Source organism: Mytilus trossulus, chromosome 1 (genome assembly GCF_036588685.1).
Source record: "Mytilus trossulus isolate FHL-02 chromosome 1, PNRI_Mtr1.1.1.hap1, whole genome shotgun sequence".
NCBI lineage: Eukaryota > Metazoa > Mollusca > Bivalvia > Mytilida > Mytilidae > Mytilus > Mytilus trossulus.
In genome coordinates this window covers 78,286,860-78,312,955 of record NC_086373.1, presented here as the reverse complement: position 1 = coordinate 78,312,955, position 26,096 = coordinate 78,286,860, and the positions used below count along the sequence as shown (strand labels likewise).

General features: G+C 30.9%; 2 protein-coding genes across 6 annotated transcripts in view; one reads left to right on the top strand and one right to left on the bottom strand.

The window, feature by feature from the left end:
* Positions 1-8,437: 8,437 nt before the first annotated feature.
* LOC134686054 (cyclin-dependent kinase 20-like) overlaps positions 8,438-26,096 on the bottom strand; it is a 24,038-nt gene continuing 6,379 nt past the window's right edge. The window contains exons 1-10 of one of the 5 annotated variants that reach the window (XM_063545766.1): positions 23,907-24,039; positions 22,781-22,862; positions 21,684-21,757; positions 15,491-15,530; positions 14,900-15,088; positions 14,140-14,261; positions 13,446-13,508; positions 13,234-13,285; positions 12,571-12,642; positions 8,438-11,523 (exon numbers count right to left, since the gene is read on the bottom strand). In XM_063545766.1, the coding sequence (XP_063401836.1) occupies positions 11,179-11,523; positions 12,571-12,642; positions 13,234-13,285; positions 13,446-13,508; positions 14,140-14,261; positions 14,900-15,088; positions 15,491-15,530; positions 21,684-21,757; positions 22,781-22,855 (1,032 nt within the window). In that variant the 5' untranslated portion in view covers positions 22,856-22,862; positions 23,907-24,039 and the 3' untranslated portion in view covers positions 8,438-11,178. Of the gene's footprint in view, positions 11,524-12,570; positions 12,643-13,233; positions 13,286-13,445; positions 13,509-14,139; positions 14,262-14,899; positions 15,089-15,490; positions 15,531-21,683; positions 21,758-22,780; positions 22,863-23,906; positions 24,099-26,096 lie in introns of those variants that run through there. The other 4 variants (XM_063545750.1, XM_063545771.1, XM_063545756.1 and 1 more) reach the window with 4 other exon arrangements.
* On the top strand, positions 18,500-20,513 carry LOC134697074 (uncharacterized). The gene is made up of 2 exons (XM_063559109.1): positions 18,500-19,672; positions 19,858-20,513. The coding sequence occupies exons 1-2, from the start codon at positions 19,191-19,193 to the stop codon at positions 20,414-20,416; spliced, it is 1,041 nt and encodes a 346-aa protein (XP_063415179.1). The 5' UTR covers positions 18,500-19,190; the 3' UTR covers positions 20,417-20,513.

Here is a 26,096-nt window from a genome sequence, read left to right as displayed (position 1 = left end):
TGTAAAAAATGAACACTAGCACATCATAGAAAATCAAGTGAGTAATTTATGTTTCAAATTTTATAACAAAAATCTCTGTATTAAAGGCTGTGGATTTTCTATAAAAAAACAAAGTCTTCTTTTTCTATCAAATGCAATTAAACAGTTAAAATAATGCTTTGCGTCAAGTTTCCCCTTGGATTATGTACTAAATGGCCTATCTCTATTATTCATTATATCTGTAGTTTTGATACAATTGAGGTTTGAAAAATTCGTACAAAAATAGCTACAGAAGGGTACATAAACCTTAAACATGTAACACAGAGCGAGTTTGGGTGTGGGACGGGACACAACTTTGTCTCTCCAAACTGCAATATACCGGAAAAGATGAATTTTAATTGGTTTAAATTATTAACTTGAAAACGAGTACATGGACCTAAGAACAAGAGTGCACTTGCTTAAATGTCTCGCCTTCTTTACTAATCATTGATATTATGTTGATAGTCATAAAAAGAAAGCTTTACTATACCTATCACGTAAACTTCACATGATCAAAGAAAATGAGGCGTAGGTCATATAAACCAAACAAGAAATACATGTACACCTTCAGTACACTAAATATAGTTTACCTTTTCCTAAAAATTTCCGAGAAACAGACAAAACAAAGAAAACTAAACATTAACCAATGAACCATGCATATGAGGTCAAGGTCATGAACTATGCCAGGCAGACATGTACAGCTAACAATTTTTCAATACAACAAATATAGTTGACCTATTGCTTTTAGTTTAAGGATGTACTCCTCTGAGGAGCCAAACATTCTAGAATCAAACTTTTTTTCTTAACCTGATTTTGGGGTTTATATGACTGTAAAAAGATAATTTGTGAAGAAAAAAGCATATGCTGATGCATTTCTTTTTTTGCTACTATGTCCCTTTGAAAGTGCCCAATTTTGATGATTTTCCCATTTTCTTCAAATTTCACCCATTTTTTTTGGGGCTATTATCGTAAAAAAAAATCACAATTTAACAATTAAACTTTTTTTAATGCTTTCAATAAAAGTGAAGTGGACTAATCTTAATTAATTCCACTTAAAAAAACCTACAGGTAGGTGTTTATATAAGAAAGTTTTATCATATTTTGATGCTTTTTCGTGTTAAATTTACCATGCTGTCAGTTTTGTAAATTTGTAATTATGCCCCATTATGGGCATTATGTTTTCTGGTCTATGCGACCGTTCGTCTGTCCCGCTTTAGGTTAAAGTTTTTGGTCGAGGTAGTTTTTGATGAAGTTGAAGTCCAATCAACTTGAAACTTAGTAAACAAGTTCCCTATGAGATTTTATCCCATTTTCACGGTCCACTGAACATAGAAAATGAAAGTGCGGATGGGGAATCCGTGTCCTTGGGACACATTATTTTTTCTCTGCTTTAAGAAAAAATGCATATTATTTCAACTTTTTTGTTATAAATGATTGAAAAATACATATCTAAGAAATTTGAAAAGAAAAAAGTGATATTGGATGTACATTTTCCAGGTAAATTATTTATTGTACCTCTAGCCCTTTTTCACAAAATTTTGGCAAAAAAGACTGACTTGTTTGTAAAAAAATTGAAAAGTTAACTGTTGGTGGTAAACACACATTTTTTTTCTCACAGAGTTTGGTTATAACATTTCAACTAAAATTTAATGATATTTGCTACTTGTATCACATGTGTCAGAAATTATTCCAAAACGAGATTTCAACGAGACTCAAACGTTAGAAAGATACATCCTTAAGAAAAAAAGATAACAATACCCCTGTGACAACAGTCGCAGGCTCGACAATATGATATACGACTTGATACAGTATGAAGGTTATTGAATGTGTTCCAATTTTTTTGAAAAATCACTGATGCAACTTCTTGTTATATATATAAATAAATTATATATATATATCTGAGACTACTATAACTATGTGTTGTAGTAGTCTCAGATATATATATATAAACAGCAAACAAAAGCCGGTTTTAAATAATTTTTTTAATAAATTTGAATGGTTAACAAATTAAGAGCATACTTTTGTAGCGAATTCATTTCAAATCTTTTGTTACGAAAACCCGCGTGTATTTACTTTTTGAAACACCCTAAAGTATATCTGTATGCCGAAAATGGCCCTGAGTTGCTCATCTCCTTTTACTGGTTGCGTCAAATTTTCGATTTGATTATTTGGCCCCATTTATGGGCATTATGTTTTCTGGTCTGTCCGTCCGTCTATCCGTCCGTCCATCCGTCCGTTCGTCCGGCTTCAGATTGAAGTTTTTGGTCAAGGTAGTTTTTAATGAATTTGAAGTCCAATCAACTTGAAACTTAGTACACATGTTCCTTATGATATGATCTTTCTAATTTGAATGCCAAATTAGAGATTTTACACTGTCCACTGAACATAGAAAATGATAGTGCAGATTGGACATTCTTGTTTTGAAGTTTTGATTTGCATTGCAGGTGATGAATGAATAGCAGGAGATGCTTAAGGATGTACGCTACTCTGTTAAAAAATAACAAGCTTTTAAAAAGACTGTTATGAATTGAAAGTATATAAATAAAGAAACAAAAAAGCAGATAAATATGGAGGGTTCGTTTGCTTGTTTTCAAAATTTGGCGGGAATTAATTCTCTCTAGATTTTTCTTACATTTAATATTGGCACGTTTTTTGTTTCAAAAACTATGAAAAAATAACAAGAATTTTCTAAGATTTTGAATTATGGCTTTTTAAACTTTATACAATAAAATTATGAAAAGAAAAAGTACGGGTATGTGGGCAAATTTTGTAATGGCAATACATGGATAAAACCAGAGGATTCCGAAAATCTGACAAAAATAAAAAAAAATGAGGAGCAAACATCCTTAACTTGGCATGCACTCGTGATACCTTCTTTTGGAGTTATGCAATTTCCTCATATTTACACCTTGAGTTGTATCTTTTACGTGGATGTTAGAGATGTGAACATCATTATTCTACTATTACCTCTAATTAGACTGCTGATAAATTAGATTGTAATAGTTTTGACTGATGCTTCGTAGAGCATTTGTCAGATCATACAGTTATATAACTAACTTGTAGAATACTTAATATGTAATTTGGAATACACTACAGAGAATGCAGATCTATCTATTCATTTTAAGTAGAAATATAAAGAATCATAGAACAAATATAATTATGATTGTTCAGTATTTTCTCTTAAATAAGCGTCATGGGAGTATAATTTGAGTTTTTAAGTGATAAGCCTATTGCTGTATATATCAAGCAGTTTACAAGCAAAACGTTGTTTGGGTGAAACACCATACTTGTCGTGATGAAAGGATATGTGATAGAAAATATTTGGGTCCTTGAAGATAGATGTAGCAATCGTCTTCATATACCTCTTTAATTGCTTAATTATATTTTTATCAACACAGCCTTAATCTATTGTCAAAGTGTATCTATGCTTTCGTATTTCACGCTAAGTTCATTGCTGGGTATACTCTTCGACTGAACACTTTAATATCTAAAGTTATTTTCCAGTCAAAATCAATTGTTTTAGGCTACGAGGAATTTAATCCTTTGGTGAGAACATTTATCAGTGTTGTCGACAATGTTTAGGTCACAATTTAGAAATCAATTTACGTGATCATTCAAAAACTGATTGCATGTTTCAATTATAACAAATTTCAGTTTTCTGGTATTCATTAGAATGTAAAATCTAGAAGATGCATTTCAAATTACGATCAATCTATATAGTCGTATATCATATTATCCACGTCACTATTGTAAGATCCAGCAAGGTATGCGCTGTCTAAATCAGCAGTATAATGGTCATCGGAACTGTCAATATTTGTAATGGCGGAATCTTCCATGTTCAAATATTTAAATGGAGTATTTTGTTCGTCGTAATACTCACAAGAATTTTCCTCATCCCAGTAACTTGAAACGTATCCTTCTTTTTTGTATGTAAGATCATAACACATGAATTCATCAACCGAATTGTAAAAAGAGTCATGAGATATATCGGAGATTTCTCTGCATGAATGTTGAAATTCTCTTTTTGAATGACGGGAATCTTTTAGGAGTGCATTGTTTGAGATTTTCTTTGATGAACAGTCATCATTGTCTGAAAGGTCTGAATTTTCTTCATCTGATTCATAGGAATCATCATCATCACTTGATTCGTCGGAAGTTTCGTCGTCTGATTCGTCTGAACTTTCACCAAACGCTTTTATTTTAATGTTATCAGGACTCTGACTGTCATCCGAGATGTCGGATTCATATTCATAACAATATTCATCTTCATCTTCAACATCGGGAACAGTGTCATGATAATTGTAGTCGTTTGTTTTAGGAAAGGAATAAGCACTTTTCCTCGGATAAAAAGAATAACAATGCTCATACTGTTGGTAAATACTAAAATACAAGAAAGGGTCATCGGTTTTAGTAAATCGACCTTTCGAACTGAAATGAGAACGATTAAATTCAATGTACAGGTTACCTGTGTTTCTCTTCGATGTTGTCCTAAGGACACGTTTATAAGGTGCGTATCTGATACTCTGGTGCGGTGAAGAACATTTGGGTAGAAAGTCTGAAGTATCTTGTGTATTACCGTTATCGGCACATGACACTTCAAACTCGGTTTTGTTAAAAGCAGAAGAAAAATCTTGGCGAAGAGTCAAAACAGGTGAATTTTCTGTCGACGTATAGCTCATTTTTGTTAAAGCCATACTTAGGAAACTTGTAAATTTTGCAGCTTCTGATTTGAAGACACTAGAAATACAATCGGGCTTGATCATGCTGTATGGGCTCCCTTTGTTAGGTTCAACCGGTTTTACAGGTAGATCATTACACGCTAATATTATGTTGTCACTGAATTTGCCTCCAAATTGGTTATTTGCATGATGTTGTACAACTGGTAGAGTTAATATATCCTTACTTTTTGGTTTATCTGGTATTTTAATGCTGTCAACCTTTCTATGCCAAATACCTCCCGGACTTCTACCCCTACAGATACTCACGTCAGTACCTCCGTTTGTTGACGAACGTTTCCTTGAATCTATGCTGTAGATGATATTAACGGGAATTTCTGTACATTTCTTTAATTTTTCAAGGTACCTGAATATCCAAAATCTCCTATTATCTGCTGTCCACCATTTTCCATTCTCCTTCATAACACTTATTTTTGGAATGCTTCCAATTCTAGTTCTTCCCTCAGCCAAATCATCAAGAGTCTCTCCGATTTCTTTACTTCTATGACTGGTACTCCTACCAAATATGCTACTTATCGAAGACTGTGTAAAGTAAATCTCAGACGGTCGCAAATTCATTTTTAGCTCTATATGAATAAGGAAATAATATTGTCAACTTTAAAAATAGATAACACTGGCATGTCAATATACAGGACTAACTCAAGTTTTCAGAACTCAAGTTACTTTCATTTTCAGTTTTAACGTATACACCATTAGGCATGATTATTATCGATAAATTCGGTTTTATATAAGAAACTATTTATCCCATTATATACTTTTGGTGATGAACAAAATTTATTCATTTCTTTGGAAGGACGGAACCTGCTTTACCTATCTTTTTTTCAATAAAGCAGCTTGTCATACACTAGCTGTGCTCCTCTTCTTTTTTATTTGTTCCTTTTATTATATGAGGTAGACTTCAGACATTTTAGATAGGAGTTTCTCTGAGGAAAAAAGAAATGAATCTGTAATTGTCCTTTAACTTACCGATCACAAAGGCGGATCTAGGGGCGCCTGGGTCCTACCCCCTTTTGGTAGGAAATTAGGATGATTTCATAGGAAATCACTAAAGCATAACGGGAGCGGGCCCCCCTTATGAAAAGTTCTGGATTCGCCACTGGTTCCGTAAAAAATGATTGTTTTAATTCAACTGAGTGTGGATTTGCAGGGTTGGTAATGTACGCAGTAGACGCTTTTACAAAAATTAACCAGAACATCAGCGCAGATTTCGTCCAGTACAGTATAAAAGGCCCAAACAAATGGCACCATCGAACCGGTTTCGTCTGAAATTGCAGGTGTCTCATCATCCTGATAAAACAGTATCAAAAACAAAACTGACATTATTCTAAATGTATTATGCGCGTTGTCGCTGTTTATGTTACGTCATGATATCTATGTGTAAATATCATTATAAAAATAAAATTACAAAAATAATGAACTCCGAGGAAAATTCAAAGAGAAACGTCAAATATCAAATGGCAAAATCAATAGCTCAAACATATTGGATAACAACTTTCATATTCCTGACTTGGTACAGGCCTTATTGTAGTGGGGGAAATGGATTAAACCTGGTTTTATAGTTAGTTACACCACTCACTTGTATGAAAGTCGAATAAATTATATTATATTGACATCGTTGTGTGAACAATCAAACAAACACAGAAAAGGTAAAAATGGCAGTAATAGGGGCACAGCAGTCAACATTGTGTTATCATTTTAATCACTTCATAGACAAACAAATATATTAACCATGATGATGATGGCAAAATAGCACAATGACATGATTTAAAGTACAGAGCCACGTCATATGTAAGAAGTAAACACAAAAAAGAATATTAGCACAAATGAAAGACAAGAATACAGAAATTATAAAAGAAGATGTATAACACAATTAAGGGATGTATAAGTTCAGAGCCACGTCATATGATACATAGAATCAAAAAAAGATATATAGATAAATATATAAGCAAATATGAAAGACGGGAATACAAAATTTATCATAGAACAATAACACAATAACGAGATGTATAAGTACAGAGCTATGTCAAATGGAAACCAAAAGCAGACTAAACATTAAATATTCATAAAGCCAAATAAAAGAATACTATAACATGTTAATAAGATAATAAACAACGTTAGTACCCAGATTGTATACTGTAAATTCAGAAATTATTGCGTGCATTTATTATTGCGATTTTGTCATTTTAGACTTAAATGCTAATTTAATTTTAACGATGTTTAAAAAATCCTGTTTAATTCTTATAAAATATTTCAAAATGTGAGTTTAGATTATTGCGTTTACAACTCTGTCGCATTTTTCGCAATAATAAATACCTCGCCATAATATCTGAATTTACAGTACTTCAAAAGCCATCGTGTATTATTTGTGAAGTTGATACCAATTATTAATCAACAAGGTCTAGGTACCTTCCGGTTAATTTTGTTCGTCAACTTTGTGCTCAGACATTGGTGACGTTTTACAAAGTCTCAGTAGTTGCTGCATGCTCTTAAATAACGAATAAGTTGGGAAATGTGTATCCTACATGCAGGTGAAGTTTGTATATTGCTATTGAGGTGGAAGAAAATGATAATTTCAAAATTAAAATCGTCTCGTTTGTCGTATATATTGGTACTGAAAATTACAGTGTATGTCAAATTCTATGTATAGGCATAAACATGAGGTGGATGAGCCCGTGTCTGAGTTTCGTTAATTTTTAGTTCTGGGGGATGTATTAATGGAACCCAATCAGAACAGATTGGATTGTCAAAAGAAGGAACATCATCAATATATCTGAATGTGAAATTAAATGAGCTGGCTTCTTTGGTCATCTTGTTTTTGACAAGTGTCTGAAGGAACTCCGATTCATAAGAAAAAAAGAAGGGGTTGACAAGGAAAGGCGCACAGTGCGTTCCCATAGGAGATAATCCATCATTAAATAGTTCATTCGTTCATTGAGGATGTTAATAATCTCACAGAATTGGGTTAGGGCAACGAGGTCGTTGAAACAAATAAGAATACAAAGACGAATTGGTTTTTGTATACACATGCTACATTGATCTTCATCAAAGACCCAAATGTTTCTATATATAAACACGTCCTGCATATATGACAAAAATGATGTTGTCCCTGCAAATATAGCCCCAAAACGACATCGTTTATGTGTTTAAATCACATTAAATAAACGGCTTGATAACAGAAATAGGTATTGACAATTCACTTGGAAACTCAACCTATACCCCCACGGAGCCAACCAAGTAGCACATCTGAAATAATAATTGGTCTGTTCTATGTTCCTTTGGAATTTCAACATAAGATGAAGACTTAATCTTCCTTCCACTGTACTGAATACCTGAGCTACACTAGTTTCCTTACTTGGTGGTTCTTCCATGTGCTACACGAAACTTTTCTTTTTTATTAACATTATTTTATCAGTAATCAAATCTGGGCTAAATAAATTGTGAAACTACTTACACTGGGGTCAACGCAGATACAATTAAGTATCCTGTTTTATGGAAGGAAAGAAAATTGTACTTTGTACAAAATCACTCCAATTCGAACAAAATATTCTCTGAAATTTACATTATCAAGATGTTTGATTTCTTGATTTACTATATATTTGCAACGTTTTAAGGACGGTTCTTTTACCAGATAATCATAAAATTGAGAATGGAAATGGGGAATGTGTCAAAGAGACAACAACCCGATCAAAAAATCAGCATGCCAATGAGAACCAATTGTGCTACTTTCTTGTCACGTTGCCAAGTTAGTGTCAATTTTACAAAGAATATGAAGTTTATCCCGTTTTTAGAAAGAGATGCAAAAGATACCAAAAAGGGACATTTACATGGCATTTTCATTTTATTTTCGATCTATGAGTTTGACTGTCCCTCTGTTATCTTTCGCCCATCTTTTTAAACTCTAAGTTGAAAATAAAATGACAATACCATGGCAAAAACTGACAAAAAAACAATAGACAAGCAACAGTATGATAAACACAACATAGAAAACTAGACTGAGCAACACGAACCCAGCAAAAAACGAGGAGTGAGCTTAAGTGATACGGAAGGGTAAGCAGATCCTGCTCCACTTGTGACACCGCTCGGGTTGCTCATGTAAGTAAAAATTCGATGATAAGTCAAATTTGGTTGGTCACATTCCGGGAAAAACTTTAGTACTAGCATAATTTAGATGCATGCATATTCTTAATTTCTATTTAAAAAGCATGTTACAATACACAATCTAATAACATTGTGACTGCTTCAAGGAAAGCTGACCAGCATATAGCTTAGATAAATTGATATGCTCTATAAAGCCCATTTATTCTTTTGATGTTTTATATATTTAGTTTCCAAACTTTGGCAAATGCTTTCCTGATTAAGGATATTTCAGTTCTATAATCATTCTATGCATGAATGAATAAAGGTTATTCATGTACAAACTATTTGTATAAAGTTTTATACTTCAAATGGTAGCATAGCTGGTTATAGTAGCAAAGAAATTAACCAAATAATCAAAAACTAAAAATTGACATAAAAATCATATAATGAGGTACATCATCTATACAAATGTATATATTAAAGAGGGATGACCAATATATAAATGTATCAAGCTAGGTTTAGTAAAGGTTGAAATATATTATAATATGTATCCATGTTTACTAATACCCAACGACCTTGAAATAAATTTATGGGTGTTTACTAATTTGGCTTTATAAATATTTTGATGTGAGCGTCACTGATGAGTCTTAAGTAGACGAAACGCGTGTCTGGCGTACTAAATCAAAATCCTAGTACCTTTGTTAACTATTTATACCACTGGGTTGATGCCACTGCTGGTGGACGTTTCATCCCCGAGGGTATCACCAGCCCAATAGTCAACACTTAGGTGTTGACATGAATATCAATAATGTGGTCATTTTTATAAATTTCCTGTTTACAAAACTTTGAATTTTTTTGAAAAACTAAGGATTTTCTTATCCAAGGAATAGATTACCTTAGCAATATTTGGCACAACTTTTTGGAATTTTGGATCCATAATGCTCTTCAACTTTGTACTGGTTTGGCTTTATAAATATTTTGATATGAGCATCACTGATGAGTCTTAAGTAGACGAAAGGCGGGTCTGACGTACTAAATTATAATGCTGGTACCTTTGATAACTATTTACCAAATAGAGACAATGTCCTCTTTAAACTGATTTAATAGTTCTAAATATATCATCAGAAACCTTGATCTTAATCTTTGATCTACTGACCCAATAATCAATAGGCATTTACTTCTTTCTTTTTTCAACTTGCATTATTTGAAAAAAAATAAAAAGATCATCAAACCCAAATTTGGCCTTAATTTCAGTCTATAACTTGCTTCTGATGATTTGCTCTTTTGATTAATGACCTCCAATTCAATCAAATAGGGATTTTCTTCACGCCAAATGTCATATCAAACAAAGTTTGGTAAAGTAATGGTTAATAGCTAATTTTTGTCCAGAAACTGAACTGTGTAAGTATCAATGGCTGAACAGCATTCCATAATTTATGGAAGGAAAGTATAAGTCTTGAAAACTGAATTGTTTGCAAACCATATGTGGCCAGCATTCAACAAATGTTAAGCATAGTCATTTGTTATAGTATTAAATAGTGAAAGGTTTAGCTAGCTATAAAACCAGGTTTAATCAAACATTTTCTACATAAGAAAATGTCTGTAATTAGTGAGAAATATGACAAATTTTATCCATTTGTTTGATGTGTTTCAGCTTTTGATTTTGACTTTCAATTACGAATTTTCCATTTTGATTTTCCTTGGAGTCCAGTATTTTTGTTATTGTACTCATACCATATACACAATTCAACAGTTTTCACCAAAGATTCATCTAAGAAATGTATGATTTTCAATAATAACCACACTTAAGGATGTACTTAGTTGAGGTTTTGGAATTTGTGTCAAATATTCGGACTCCTTGGTGTTTTTCCATACAATACAATGTAAAATATTTTGCCCCATAACACCCATTTATTTTTTCATATAAGACTTGATAGCTCATGAAAGGTCATATGCCAAAATTTTAGAAGATTCTTGATTTTCTTTCTTATGTTTTGAGACCCAAATAATACCAATGCAAATATATTGTAAAAATCAGAGTCAGCCTTTTCCCGCCATATTTTAAATCTAAAATATCTGGAAAAGGAGGTCCATGACCTATTAATATTTTAAGCTTATTTTTTTATCTTTAATGGATGCTCTACCAGCTAAATGTATCAATTTCAACTTCTTAATTTATTAATTTTCACCTAGCCTTACCTGAGTACATCCTTAATTATAATGGTCTATCATAATTATTTTTTTCTTAATATCCTTTTTTAGAAACTGTAACATATATAGTTCATGCTATCAATGACATTGTTTTTACATAAAAAAAAAATGTATGAAATATGTTAATTACATATATCTATTTCATCTTAACTACATGTGGTGCTAACATTTCAGGGTCTATTAATGATTTCTCCAAAGGAGTTTCAAAGTTATATTCATGAGTCTGTTGTCGACGTGGTAACCCACGTTTACTTCTTTGAGGTATTGGTAATTCTGAATGATGAGCTGGCAGGGGTTCTGTGAAAAAGTATGGATGTAATAAAGCGTCTTTTGCAGATATGCGTTGTTTGGATGGATAAACTAAGACCTTTTTCAGCAGATCTAGAGCCTCAGGTGAAGCATCAGGTACTATTTCCTCAAATGGTATAGGTTTGTTTTCTGGGAATGTTATTTTGTTGTAATCTGGCAACTCTGATATTCCCTGAAATTAACAAAATTAATCTATACAACAAATGACATTTCATTGTGTTCTCTTTTCCAATTTTAATTATTGTTTGGACATACAAAACTTTTGATAATGTCCTTTTTCTTCTTAACTTTTTATGGACAAGAGAACCATGCAATCTGAACAAAAACAGTGTCCTTAATAACACCAATCATTGTCTGTCATTCCTCTTTTCCTCACTACTCAGAATAGTATGCTGTTAATCATAAACTGCATCTTTACACTATATTCTTTTTAGTAATATAGGGTTATTGCATGAATATTGGGGAATATTGTCCCGAGTAGAATTTTATATTGCACGAGCTTGCGAGTGCAATATATGTTCTACGAGGGACAATATTCCCCAATATTCATGCAATAACCCTTTTATTGTATAGCAATATAATATTTGAAAGTAAAAAATGGTTTAAAATAAGATTTTGTCGTTGATGACGCCATGAATATTGAAGATTTATTGCACTAGTGCAATATTAGAATTTATTGCACGTTAACTTTTGGTTACGTGAAATATTATATTGCTATACAATGATATTATTTATTATCTACACATAACATTGTTATGCTAGTCCAATTTGGTAATATGTGATATTTTTGGCACGTTTATTGTAATATCTAAACATTTTCAAAATATACTGTAAGATATAATCTTTTCTCTTATGGCTATAGCCTGATATCTATTCTGCATGAAGAGATATTTCTTGCACCACACTAAACAGGATGTAAAGTAATAGGAGGAAAAAGTATTAATTGAGTTGACCTATTATTCAATGCAAAAGGAAATTGTAACCATTAACATTGGCCTTTTCTAAAAAACAAAAACAAAAAAAAATCCTCCGTGTCAGCACAAAACATGTGTTATAAGCCTGGTATCTTTGATTATTTTTTTTATTATTAACCCTAATGATTTTCTTTGGTAATTTCAAGTATTTTAAAGTTTATTGCCTCATTAATATCAAACAAAATATCCTTAAACACATATATAAAAGTAACAAATAATACATATATATTTGTAATAATACTTACAGGCCATATCTTTTCATTGGGTGTCCCTAACACTCTAAGTACACAACATAACTGTTCAATATCATTCTCTCCCTGAAACAGAAATATCAATATCATTGAGAGAGAAATGGAAACTCCCTTTTAAGACTTTATGCTTGAAATAAATAAGGATTCACATGCTAAAGATCACTTCAACTTTAAACCTCTAGCTTACAAAAGAGGATTTTTTTATTCACAGTTTTTTATGACACTGTACGGAACTTTTGTATACAGCTACTTTAAAAAAAAAATACAAAAATACAAACACTTACTCATGAATAATTAGGAACAAGCAGGTTATTTTTTTTTATTATTCAAAGGTCTGATTACTGCCACAGAAACATACAACATTCTGACATAAACAAAGCTGATGTTTCATATGAAATTATAGAGAAAAAAAAACCAAATTGCATAAATGACCTAAATCCCTTAATCAATTTCAAGTAACATCTAACAGACTAACATGTGTTGCACAAACCTACCAAATACAGCTGATTTCCATGTATAAATCATATCAGTCTCAGTCTTGATGGCTAAAATTATATGTTACAACAAACAACAACTTTTTCTCAAATTCAATGACTTTACGTTGTAATACATGTAAAACAAAATATAACTGTACCTTCTCAACAATAGTATACTTACAGGAAACAATGGAGAGGTGTTGAGTAGCTCACCAAATATACAACCAACTGCCCTATAAAGTGAAAAATTATGGTATTAACTTAATGTACATACTTTATTTAATATTAAGGGTTATGTCCCCTTTGTATAAATGCTGTTTTAAATGTGTATATATAATCTTATCCTTATAAATAATTATATTAAAATCAAGTTTATTAGTACATATTACTAACCACAAATCTACCCCTTCATCATACTTTCTAGCTCCATATAGCAACTCTGGGGCTCTGTACCATCTACAAAGGAAGTTTGATGTTTAACTCAGGTGTTATCTTAACTCCAATAGACACATAAGTATAGTTACAACATCAATTTGCTTTTAATGAACACATGAGTGATAATGTATCAAATTAAGCCTTTGACTAACCAAGCAGTAAATTATGGAATTTTCTAATTTCTGAATTTTGGTATTTTTCATATTTTGTCCTGAAATTTTTGAAATGTTAACTATGAAAAATTGCATTTTAAGCACTCTCACAATCACATTTTGGTCAGATTTATATGACATTTTTATCAAAGGTTTAAATCAAACAGGTCTTGCAAGATTTGACAGAACTGTTTTGACAGAAGTTATGTCCTAGGAAATAAAATTTGATGGTAAATAGTATTGTAAGTACTCTCATTTCTATATTTCATATAGGATGTTTATGAAAAAGGTTAAAAAAAACATGGAGTTATTGCCCTTGGACAAATAAATGTGTGCAGGTTGCAGGATATTTGGAGGTTCTTTGGTTGTTTTTTTTGGCATTTACCGTTTAAAAATAACTGTTCATTAATTATCTGGGATCATTCTTTGACATTTCAAACGACAGATTTAAATGAAGATCAATAAGGAAAATCTCCAAACTACATGTGTTTAATATTAACCTTGTAGCTACTTGGTGGCTATACTGTCTATTTCCTTCATTCTGAAACACCCTGGCAAGACCAAAGTCTGCAATCTTTAGATGACCTGTTGAACTTATCAATAGATTTGCTGGTTTCAAGTCCTGAAATTATATTAATGAGATTTACCATATGCATACTCTCACTTTTATCTTTTAGTGACTAGCTTTAAAACATCTCTACCCTCCATAATTTGTACCTTAGAGATATTTTGGTATATGGGAATCTGACTTATAAATAAACTTATATTAACAGATAAAGATTAATGTCTAGGAAGATTTATTGATAACAATAGGGCTCTTTCAGCCTGAAAAATTGTTATCTTTGTGTTAAAACAACTACAGTAATATGAATCTGACCAGCTTGGTCAATATGTCAGTTTGATGTATAATGCTGTTACTGACAATGAAAATGTCAATCAAGTAATTTCTATATTAAACAAAACTTTATTTACCTTACCTATAATGGGATCAGCACCACCAAATTTAAATTCTATATTACTGAGTACTTGAAAGTAAAATAGTAACAAAGATCCTAATTTAACAACTAAATAATATTTTTTTAAAGTGTGTGCTTATATTTTGGATACAATAATAAGATCAATAAGATTCTTTTAATCTTAATTTAACAATATTTCTTCTTAAATTTTACTTAACTGGAAAGGCAGTGGAAACAACAAGATAATAGGAAGAACCTAAATGGACTTTTTTTTTTTTTTTTTTATAAAATATGAAATACTTACTCTGTGCATTATATTGTTTTCATGGCAGAAAGCTACTCCTTTTAAAAGCATCAACATGTATGATTTGACCTGTGCTTCTGTGATTGGTCTTTCTGAGTTCCTTACAACTTCTGATAAATCTGACAGCATATATTCAAAGACTAAAACCAAACTACTGCCATGAGGAAAAACTTCACGTAACTTTACCACCTGGAAAAAAGTGTTTGTGTTATTCAAGACATAATATGTCAAACTTTTTTTATGCAGAACATAGCTCAACATGTTTACTTTCTCATCTTTAAACCCCTCATAAAGAGGTAACAATCAGAGCTACCTACATATTATCTCCCTTTGAAAGTTGTCAAAGTAGATAGTGTGTACCTGTACTTGTGAAACAAATATATATAAATTTCAGAGGCAATGATAATTTAGTTTTAAATCAACATATTTATAGTAACATACACATTTTCCCTACACAGATTATTTGAAAAATATCAACAAAGATGATGCCAGATGCCAATAGCTAACATGGACCAAAGGTCTAAGTGAGCTAATTTTAAAAGTTTTAAACTCTAAATGGTTTGTTTGAATTTTTCTATAATATCTACTTACATATGGATTATCCTCTATTTCTTGTAAAGCTTTAATTTCCCTAAAAATATAAACATATTCAGGAAATGAGTCAGAAAAACAGTAATGATGATTGATCAAATACAGGGATATCTAAGAAACACAAATGTATTGTTTATTTAATTATTTTTCTTAAATACTAAAATTCAAAGTTCTCATATCAAAAACATTTGCTTAAGAACCTTAAGGGTTTAAAGTTAAAAAGACTTGAGGTTTTTATTTCAACAGCAGTATTCTTGCTTCTAAATATAAAGCTCGTAAATTTGCTAATAATTTTTTAACAAATTCAACCTGAGAAATCCATCTTGAATTTCTGTCGGATTTACTGCTAAAGATTTCAAAAGATTTTCAATACAAGGACGGTACATGCAGGGTTTCCGCTGGCGGTCGCCATTTTCGCAATTTGCGAAAAAATAATAATTGTGGCGATTGAAATTCCTCATTGGCGAAAGATATATGTATTACAATTTATTTTCAGCCATCTTGTTTATTTACTTTATTTGGGTTTCTCTGACTTTACCGATCAGACATTACTCGGAATTCACCTTGAACTCGTTAAGATTCGGACAGAGGAAATAAGTAGTTAACTTACTACTTGACTTTCATTGTTACATGTACATTATGTCTTGAAGAACTTTGGTTTATTTTTTAAACATGTTAAAAGTGCTATTCTAATTTTCGTGGGACAAATCTTAATACTATAAAAGTTGTCTCCACTTTGTAAAATAGTTGACTATGTCATAACTGATAAATCCTATACAGGATATATAAAATTGAAAGAACAATTATACTGCAAAAAACTAAAAAAATTTTTTTACATTAATTCAATCAAAAATGTATGCCATTTTGATGCTTAATTTTTGTTTTTATCTCTTTTCTTTTCTTTCCAGTCCTTCATTCTTTTTATTAATTATTGCATTTCTGCAATATCATTCCATTACATTTTGTTTTGATTTAGTTTATGGTGAGTTATCCTGTTTATCATTTTTATGCATCTTTAGGTTGGTGAAATGTTTTTCTTTAGTATTGTTACACATATGGAGAATACTCAGATATTACTATTAGATTTTTTTAAGGTCATGCTATGTGCTAGTGTATTTACTGACATCATATCATGTGTGCCCTGAAGGTATTAACTGTTAATTGCCAAGGTTTAGGAGATAGTGTTAAAAGAAGAGATGTCTTTAACTATTTAAGAAAAAAGAATTATAATATTTACTGTTTACAAGATACTCATTTCTTATGTGAAAATGAAAATAATATAAGAGCTATGTGGGGATATGATAGTTATTTTTCATCTTATAGCTCAAATTCAAGAGGTGTAGCAGTTATGTTTAATAACAACTTTGAGTTTAAGGTCCTAAAAGAAAAAAAAGATGTTGGTGGTAATTATTTAGTATTAGACTTAGTTGTTGATACTTTACATTTTACATTTGTAACTATTTATGGACCAAATATAGATACTCCAATTTTTTATGATAGAATTATGTCAATTATAGATGATTTTGGTAATGATAGCTATATGATTTGTGGTGATTTTAATCTGGTTCTCAACCCTGATATTGACTATTTTAACTATTTACATGTTAATAACCAGAATGCTCGGGAGAAAGTTTTAGAAATCATTCAGGAAAGGTGTCTCATTGACCCTTTCCGTGAATTTTACCCAGATTTGAAGCGTTTCACATGGAGAAAAAGAACCCCCTTTAAACAAGCCAGGCTTGATTTTTTTCTTTTATCTGAAGATTTACTATGCTGTTTAAAAAACTGTAATATTGAGCCCAGCTATCGCTCTGATCATTCTATGGTTGTATTAAATCTAGAATTTAATCCTTTTGAGCGAGGTAGAGGATTGTGGAAATTTAATAATTCATTATTGTATGATTCAGAATATATAAAGATTGTTAAAGAAAAAATAGTTGAAGTTAAAAAACAATATGTAACACCAGATTATGATATAGATAGAATTGAAGACATAAATAATGAAGATCTCCATTTTAATATTAACAGTCACTTATTTCTTGAGACAATGTTGATGGAAATTAGAGGTAAAACTATATCTTATTCAAGTTATAAGAAAAAGGTAAAAGAAAAACAAGAGAAAGATCTTAGAAATGAAATTTTTATTTTGGAAGAAAAGGTAGATGAAGGTTCAATACAGATTTTGGAAAATAAAAAATGTGAATTAGAAAATATAAGAAAAGAAAAAATTAAAGGGAAGATAATTCGATCAAGAATACAATGGGTAGAAGAGGGTGAAAAACCTACTAGCTATTTTTGTGGGCTAGAATCAAAAAATTTTACAAATAAGATAATACCAAAAGTAGAAAAAGAAAATGGAGATGTAATTTCAAAACAAAAAGATATTTTAAAAGAAGTAAAATCTTTTTATGAAAATTTATACAAGAATAAAGACAAGTCAAAGGGAGATAAATTCAGTAAACTTAAAGAAGGATTAAAAGATATAAAATTTAAAAAACTAACTGATGATGAGAAAAAAAATCTTGAAGGAGAAATAACAATTGAAGAAGCTGGTTTGATATTGAAAAATATGAAAAATAATAAAACACCAGGATCTGATGGTTTCTCCACAGAGTTCTTTAAATTTTTTTGGAAAGATTTGAAATTTTTTGTTGTCGACTCCTTGAACTACAGTACTGAGATTGGTGAACTATCTGTTACGCAAAAACAAGGAATCATTACATGCCTGCCGAAAGGAAATAAGCCTAGACATTTCTTAAAAAATTGGCGACCTATATCTTTATTAAATACAGTTTATAAAATTGGCTCTGGAGTTATAGCAAAACGCTTTAAAACAGTTTTAGATAAACTGATAGATTTCAACCAAACTGGATTTATTAGTGGAAGATATATTGGAGAAAATCTTCGTTTAATTTATGATATCATGCAATTTACAGAGGAAAAAGATATACCAGGACTTTTGCTGCTCATTGATTTCGAAAAGGCATTCGATTCGATTTCTTGGGAATTTTTAACTAGTGTCTTGAAGTTGTTCAATTTTGGAGAATCAATAATTAATTGGGTTAAAGTTTTTTATAACAATATCAAATCAGCTGTTAACCAGGGAGGACATCTATCAGAATTTTTTTCTATAGAACGAGGCTGTAGACAAGGTGATCCCTTGTCGCCTTATATTTTTATTCTCTGTGCTGAGATATTAGCACTAAAAATAAGAAATAATGATAAAATAAATGGTATTACAATTACGCAAGTTGAGCACAAACTTTCACAATTTGCTGATGACACATCTCTTATTTTAGATGGTAAAGAAGAATCTTTGAATGAAGCATTAAATGAATTAGATTGGTTTGGAAATATATCTGGTTTAAACATTAATTTTTCTAAAACACAAGTTATTTGGATAGGAAATAAAAAGTATAGTAATGAGGTATTATGCCAAAATAGAAACCTTACATGGGGAGAAACATGTTTTAAGGTATTAGGTATAAGCTTTGATGTTAATCTTGATAGAATTGTAAAAATTAATTATGATGAAAAAATTGTACAAATTAAATGTGTAATAAGACAATGGTCAAAACGAAATCTTACTGTTATTGGTAGAATTACTGTAGTAAAGACATTGCTATTGCCTATTTTAAATCATTTGTTTATATCCTTACCAAATCCAAATGATGATATTTTAAAAAATGTTATTCAACTTATGTACAATTTTATATGGAGTTCACCAATTGATAGAATTAAAAGAGATGTTTTACAAAATGATATTGAAGATGGTGGACTCAAAATGATAAATCTTAGTGCATTTATTTTAGCACTGAAGTGTACATGGATAAGGAGATTATTTAAAACAGACAACAAATGGCAGAATGTTTTTTTGTCAAACGTTCATGTAGAACTTGAAAAATTTTATGGTTGTGGAAGTGTTTATATCCAAAAATTACAACAACATATCAAAAATAAATTTTGGCAAGATGTTCTGAAAGCATGGCAACTTCTTAGAGAAAAAGAAGAATATGACAGTTGGGAATGCTTTCTTGCTAGTCCAATCTGGCTTAACAATAATATAAAGGTAGCAAATAAACCTATTTTTTATAAAGATTGGTTTGAAAATGGTATAAGATTTATAAATGATATTGTAAATGAAGATGGGACCTTTTTCTCTCATAAAAAAATAGAAGAAATGTATCAGATAAATGTGAATTTCATAAGATATAATAGTATTATATCTGCTATACATCAAGCATCAAAATCATTTGTGGGAAAAAATCACAAATTAGAACTACCTTTAATTCCATCTGCTATTAAAAGGCTAGTTAAAAGTTCAAAAGGATCTAAAGATATGTATATTGTTTAAATAAAAATGGAAGTGTTCCCACTAGTCAGTTAAAATGGACTGAAATTTTTGGCTTTGATCAAAATCATTGGGAAAAAATTTATAAACTGCCATTTGTTGTCACAAATAATACTAAGTTACAGTGGCTACAGTATAGATTCAATCATCGAATCTTAGCTACAAACAAATTTCTTCATAAAATTAAGATTTATGATAATCCAAATTGTACTTTTTGTAATAGAGAAATTGAAACATTAGAACATTTATTTTGGGAATGTGAACATACACAATTATTATTAGAACAGATTGAAAATTGGTTTCTGACCAATGGAATTAGTGTACTTTTTACACAAGAAGTTTTTTTGTTTGGTAACTCTGCAAAAATATCAAAAGGCAATGCAGAAAATACTATTTTTCTTACCATAAAGCAATATATTTATAATTCTAGATGTTTTAAAAAAAATCTTACATTAAACTCAGTAAAAGAAAAGATGAAATATGTGTATGCAATGGACAAAAATATTGCTATGAAAAACAAATGTGAACATCAGTTTCTCAGAGAATGGAATGTTTTTGATATAATACTTAGTTAAATACAAAAATGTATATACTTTACATTCAATATTATACATGTTATAAATGAAAATGCTGTATTTACTATACTAAAATAGAATTTAATTTCTAGATGAATTATATTGAAAACTCATCACACTCTTCTCTCTCACTCTCTTTCTCTTTCTCTCTCTCTCTCTCTCTCTCTCTTTCTCTTTCTCTCTCTCTCCTTTCCTCTCACGCCTCTCTCATTCTCCTCTCACACATCTCTCTCTCCTTTCTCACTCTCCTTTCCTCTCACACCTCTCTCACACCTCTCTCATTCTCCTCTCACACTTCTCTCATTCTCCTCTAACACCTCTCTCTCTCTCTCTCTCTCTCTCTCTCTCTCTCTCACTCTCTCTCTCTCTCTCTCTCTCTCTCTCTCTCTCTCTCTCTCTCTCTCTCTCTCTCTCTCTCTCTCTCTCTCTCTCTCTCTCTCTCTCTCTCCCTCTCTCTCTCCGGTGTTCAAACTGCTTTACTCTTTATCTTATATTTGTATTTTAAAAAAAAATTGCTTCCTAATAGACAGTTGTTTTGATTAGATAATATCTATAGATTTATATATTATATATTGCTATTATATTTGTGTATATTATGTTGTAAATTGGAAGTTATAAATAATAAAAATTCAAAAAAAAAAAATTCGGACAGAAAATCAATAATCAGCTGATTGCATTCATAGCTATCGACGTCAAAGGACTAATTAATAAAGGTGTTGATTGTATATGACAAAATGATATGGTTAAATGGCTTCTGTCACATGTCACAAAAGGGATTGATTAACCACTTTGCGAAGCACATGTTTGAAGCAAAATTTTTAAGCTTCCTCTCCTTTTTTTAATGATAGTCCAGAAAAGAAAATTGTTGTTATGACGAAAAATGTTCAAAAGCAAGAAAGGTCTCTGATTTATAACTTTATCATTTAACTTTCATATAGATCATTAATTTGAGTGGGTACTTCAAAGTTGTTTCAGTTACACACGCGTTTCAAGCATATAGTGTTACTTGGCGAGAAAAATAATAAAGTGGCGAAAATATATTGTTTTGGCGAAAGAGGTGGCGAAAAAAATAATTGACCCAGGGGAAACCCTGGGTACATGTATTAAAATATCTAAATTAGTTTAATATTTATTGTTATCAAGTCTATCATAATGAAAAATGAAGACATCAAAATGAGGTTTTCTGCTTTTCTCTAATTATTTTCAGTCTGATTAAAGGAAACATTTAAACATGTATTCTGTTCTAAAGTGAAATACACATAAGTACCTGAGTGCTGTATTTGGAATACCATCTTCAAGTTTTCTGAGTGGAACTTTTTTCAAGGCAACGACTTCACCACTCTATAAAATATACATGTACATGTATACCTAATATAACAATATGTATCACCCAAATTCAATAATCATCACTAAAATTTTAAAAAGTTTAAATAACTAAATGCCTACACAAATGTTATTTTTTTCACAAAAATATTTTTAATGCATATCTTTCTAGTTTTATGTTATTGTCAAAGGGACAACCCGTGGTTAAATCTAGATATATTCAAGCCCCCATGAATTATTTTGATTCTAATAGGTCAAATACGGCAATTCTTTTGCAACGAAGCGCTCTAGGTGGAGGCAAATATTTGCCATATCCAGAAATAAACACACTATTAAATTGGCGTAAAAGAACTGAGCAAACTGAATTAGTGACATGCTTAAACTATTTAAAATAACGTATATAGATAGTTTTGAATTGATTTAAATGATAATTTACTTATATGTCTTAAATGTTTAAACAAATATGGCTTATAACAAATTTTAGCATTGTTTGTTTACGTTTCCATGTTGTGATGATTTTCGGTAAGACAAGCGTGTATTTCCCCGTAAAATGCTCATATTCTAACGTCATTGTTTTATGACGTCTCAAACTCATTCATAAAAAAGCATATGACGTGGGAGTACGATCGGAACAGCCCATGCAATATATTCAAATTTTACCAAGGGTGTGTACTCAAAGCGTTTGAAGGACACCATGTTAGAATTTTTGGTTTGTCCTTAAGGAAAGTTAAAAATCATTTGATGAACTTTCTTATAATATTTAACTTAGCATATTGATTTCTTTTTAATTCTAAGAGGGTATTAATCTGTATGGTTTAGTGACTTATACTTTGGTCTCTGGTGGAGAGTTGTCTCATTGGCAATTATACCACATCATCTTCTTATTTCTATATTAAATGTGAATTTTATATTGCAAAAATTGAAAATGTGTTTGAAATGCACATTATTTAGGGACAGCAGAGGGCTAAAAAATCTTAAGATTTTTATTCCCCCTGAAAGAATGATGAACAGTATGTAACATAAAACCATGCATTAACAAACCTCTATATGTTTTGCTTTAAGAACAATGCCATGAGCGCCTTCTCCTATCCTTCCCAATATTGTGTACTGTTCCATTACCAATCTATAAAGATAATTTATATGTATCACAGGCACTTGTCTCAGAAAAAAACAAAATTACCTATATACCTTAATGTTATATTAAGGTATATGGGGCAATATGCGCAATTGTTATTCCATAGGCCGTAATGGTAACGTTTTCTTCTGTTGCTCAGCCCATATCGTAAACTTGTATATGTATGATGGCTTGTTTCGAAGCTGAGACATTTTTACATATGTGGTTAAATTTTCGGGGTACGAAGTGTGATTCATTTTTCCGTAATTTAGCAAACCTCGAGTATCCTTTTGCGATGTCGCTCCTCATGGTAAAAAATCCCAATTTTAACACAATAAGTTCTTTGAAATTTTTATACTTTGAACACATTTCATAGCTCCATGGTTTTTACACATTTATTCTGTGTTCCCTTATTTTCTAAATTAACACTAATGGTTCAGCTCAGTTATTTGTTTATCATAGAAATGTGTCAAATATCACTACACAGAGATTTTTTGTTTACACGTGACTTTTGTGTTCCTCATTTCAAGGCGCATTAGGGGTATTGTCCCATATAGGTAATTTTTTTTTCTGATACCTTAATGTTATATTAAGGTATATAGGTAAAAAAAAATTCTGAGACAAGTGCCTGTGATATGTATGGAATATTCCTTATCGCTATTTGTACACCACTACTGGATATCACACAGGTTCCCGTAAAATTTTGACGTCATAAAACAAAATATCTGACGCCACAATGGATAAGTGATTGTTGTATGCGTCAAAAGGTCAAGAGGCCAGGTCAGCCAGCCGACTAGGCTAATAGCGATAAGGTGTATGTTAATATAAAATGAATTTAAAATTAAAACCAAACTGTTATACGGTGCAGTCTGGTGTATCCTTATGACTTTATTTCTTTAACAAATCTCAATATACAATTTTGTATTTAATGTCAACATATTTCTGAAATGTTTCTCAATATTTTAATTATTTATGATTTTATCAACAAATTAATGTTTTATGTTAAACAGACTATGCATGCACATGATCCAAAATCAGACATATTTTCTGTACAATTTTAACTATTTGAATGATTTTCAACATTTCTGACAAGTTTGGGTACACATCTTCTTTTATAATATGCTTTTTATGTCGATTAATTTGTAAAAAAAATACTTTGTTGTTGTCAGGAAAGCATTTTTGGTCTAAATATGTTTTCTTTGATAAGAACGAAGACAAAGGGACATAACTAAAAATGTAAATTTGTTTAGTCGTCATTCGTCCCACACCATTTCGCCCCTTCCATGTTATCATAAAATATACACTAGCAACAAAGTTTACTTCTAGTGATCAATACACCTATATTATTATTGGAAAAACAAAATTGTGATATTGATTTTTTTGGTTAAAGGAACAAGTGATAAAATATGTGGATACATTTAGACTACTACTACAGTACAGACGTGTACTGATCATGGATCTAGATGTATATATTTGATGTTGTGAACAAATTAAAAAATTTTGTACATGGGTTTTGTACAGGTTATATGTTATTTGGCAAATACTTTTTTTGGACCAGATGATAAAAGTTTATCTTATAAAATTTATCAGCCTAATAGTAGGTATAGGGTCACAGGCACTTGTCTCAGAAATTTTTTCCCCTATATACCTTATTATAACACGTGTTATAATAAGGTATATAGGAAATTTTTTTCTGAGACAAGTGCCTGTGTATAGGGTGTCTAAATTATAATCCATTGATTTTTTTAATAATTCGTCAAAATGTAGTTTATATCATGCTTTTTTGAAAAAACAATAATAAAAAAATGGGTCACGGCTTATTTTCACGCTAAGTGTTGTTCAAAATTGACAGATTTTGTATAGAGTATCATCATGGAAAACCCAATTTTCTGTCATAAAAACGAAAACTACACAATAGAATTTGACATAACTGATTATTAAAAGATAGCTTTAATAGTATGCTTTCAGATAAGAAAAGGAAAAAAATGGGGTCACCGGACCCATTTTCTTGCTACATTGTAAAAAGGTAAATTCCTAACACATTCTATTGTAAAAGTACCTTTCTTTGAATTATCTCCCCTGACGTTTCAGTTGCCCAGCACCCGAATGGTTTAAGGCGACAATTAAAAATATTTTGGTTTGCCCAAACCCTACACAAAGGTTGAGACAGTGGGTAGGTAGGTAGTCATTTTCTTTTTCTTTTTTTCAAAAAAAAATTTGAAGTATCAGTTGTTTATTAGTCTTCATGCCTATTTGATTAAAAAAAACCTTCTTCAAATCAGGACAATAAAAGAATTTGAGTAGGCAGCTTTTTCTGGGTAGGTAGCGTTTGGGCAAACAAACCTATTGTTTATTATTATATTTGTATTTTTCTCCGTATGCCAAAATCATATCTACAAAAACTCTTTTAGTGTTCTGGTATAAGTTTTTTGGTATCAATGATCAGTATTAGACTGTATCATGTAGTCATGGAAATATGACTGTGTGCTTGTTCCATCCATTTGTGTTGAGCGGTTCATAAAACAATTGTTGTCATGCCTTTTTTTTTGCCAAGTTCCTCATCCTGCCTTTTTTTTTAACTCATAATCCTGTCCTGCCTTTTTTCAAATTTCATCCTAGCGGTGATAACTTGATATTCTTTAATAATTGGTTTATGCAGAGGCGCATTGAGTTTACACGGAAAATAGTTGATAGGGTTTTAAACAACACAACTGTCAAACTTAGGATGTAATATCTGGTTTGAATTCTGCAGGTTAAACCAAATCTTTGAATACAAAGAATAGGGTAAAAGTTCTTAGTAATAGAACAGAACAGAACAGAACATATTTTATTTCCAATTAAGGGCCCACAAGGGGCATACAGAGGAAAAAGAATATTAACTTGATAGATATATAGATACAAACATTTTTTACATACAGTAACAATACAATTACTAACACATATTCACTTTAATAAATTTACCAACAGCATTAAGGACCTGATTGTCTTCACAGTTTAACAAATAAATAAATTTATGCTGATTATCAAGTATAGAAAAATTTGGAATTCTTTGACAAACAAAGTCAAAGAGCGCATCTCTATCTGATTTAAAATTTTCACAGTTAGTTAAAAAATGGATTTCATCTTCAACACAGCCAGAGGAGCATTTTTTGCAAATTCTTTCATTTCGTGGAATATTTGAAAAACGTCCAACTTCAATTTGAAGCTTATGAGCAGAAATACGTAATTTGCATATAGATCTTC

What these genes read in the sequence shown, in the direction of transcription:
- LOC134697074 (XM_063559109.1), top strand. Translation starts at nt 19,191, where the DNA reads ATGTACAATTTTATATGGAGTTCACCAATTGATAGAATTAAAAGAGAT. An exon ending in CATAAAAAAATAGAAGAAAT is followed by an intron (nt 19,673 to 19,857) that starts GTATCAGATAAA and finishes TAAAAATGGAAG; the next exon opens with TGTTCCCACTAGTCAGTTAA.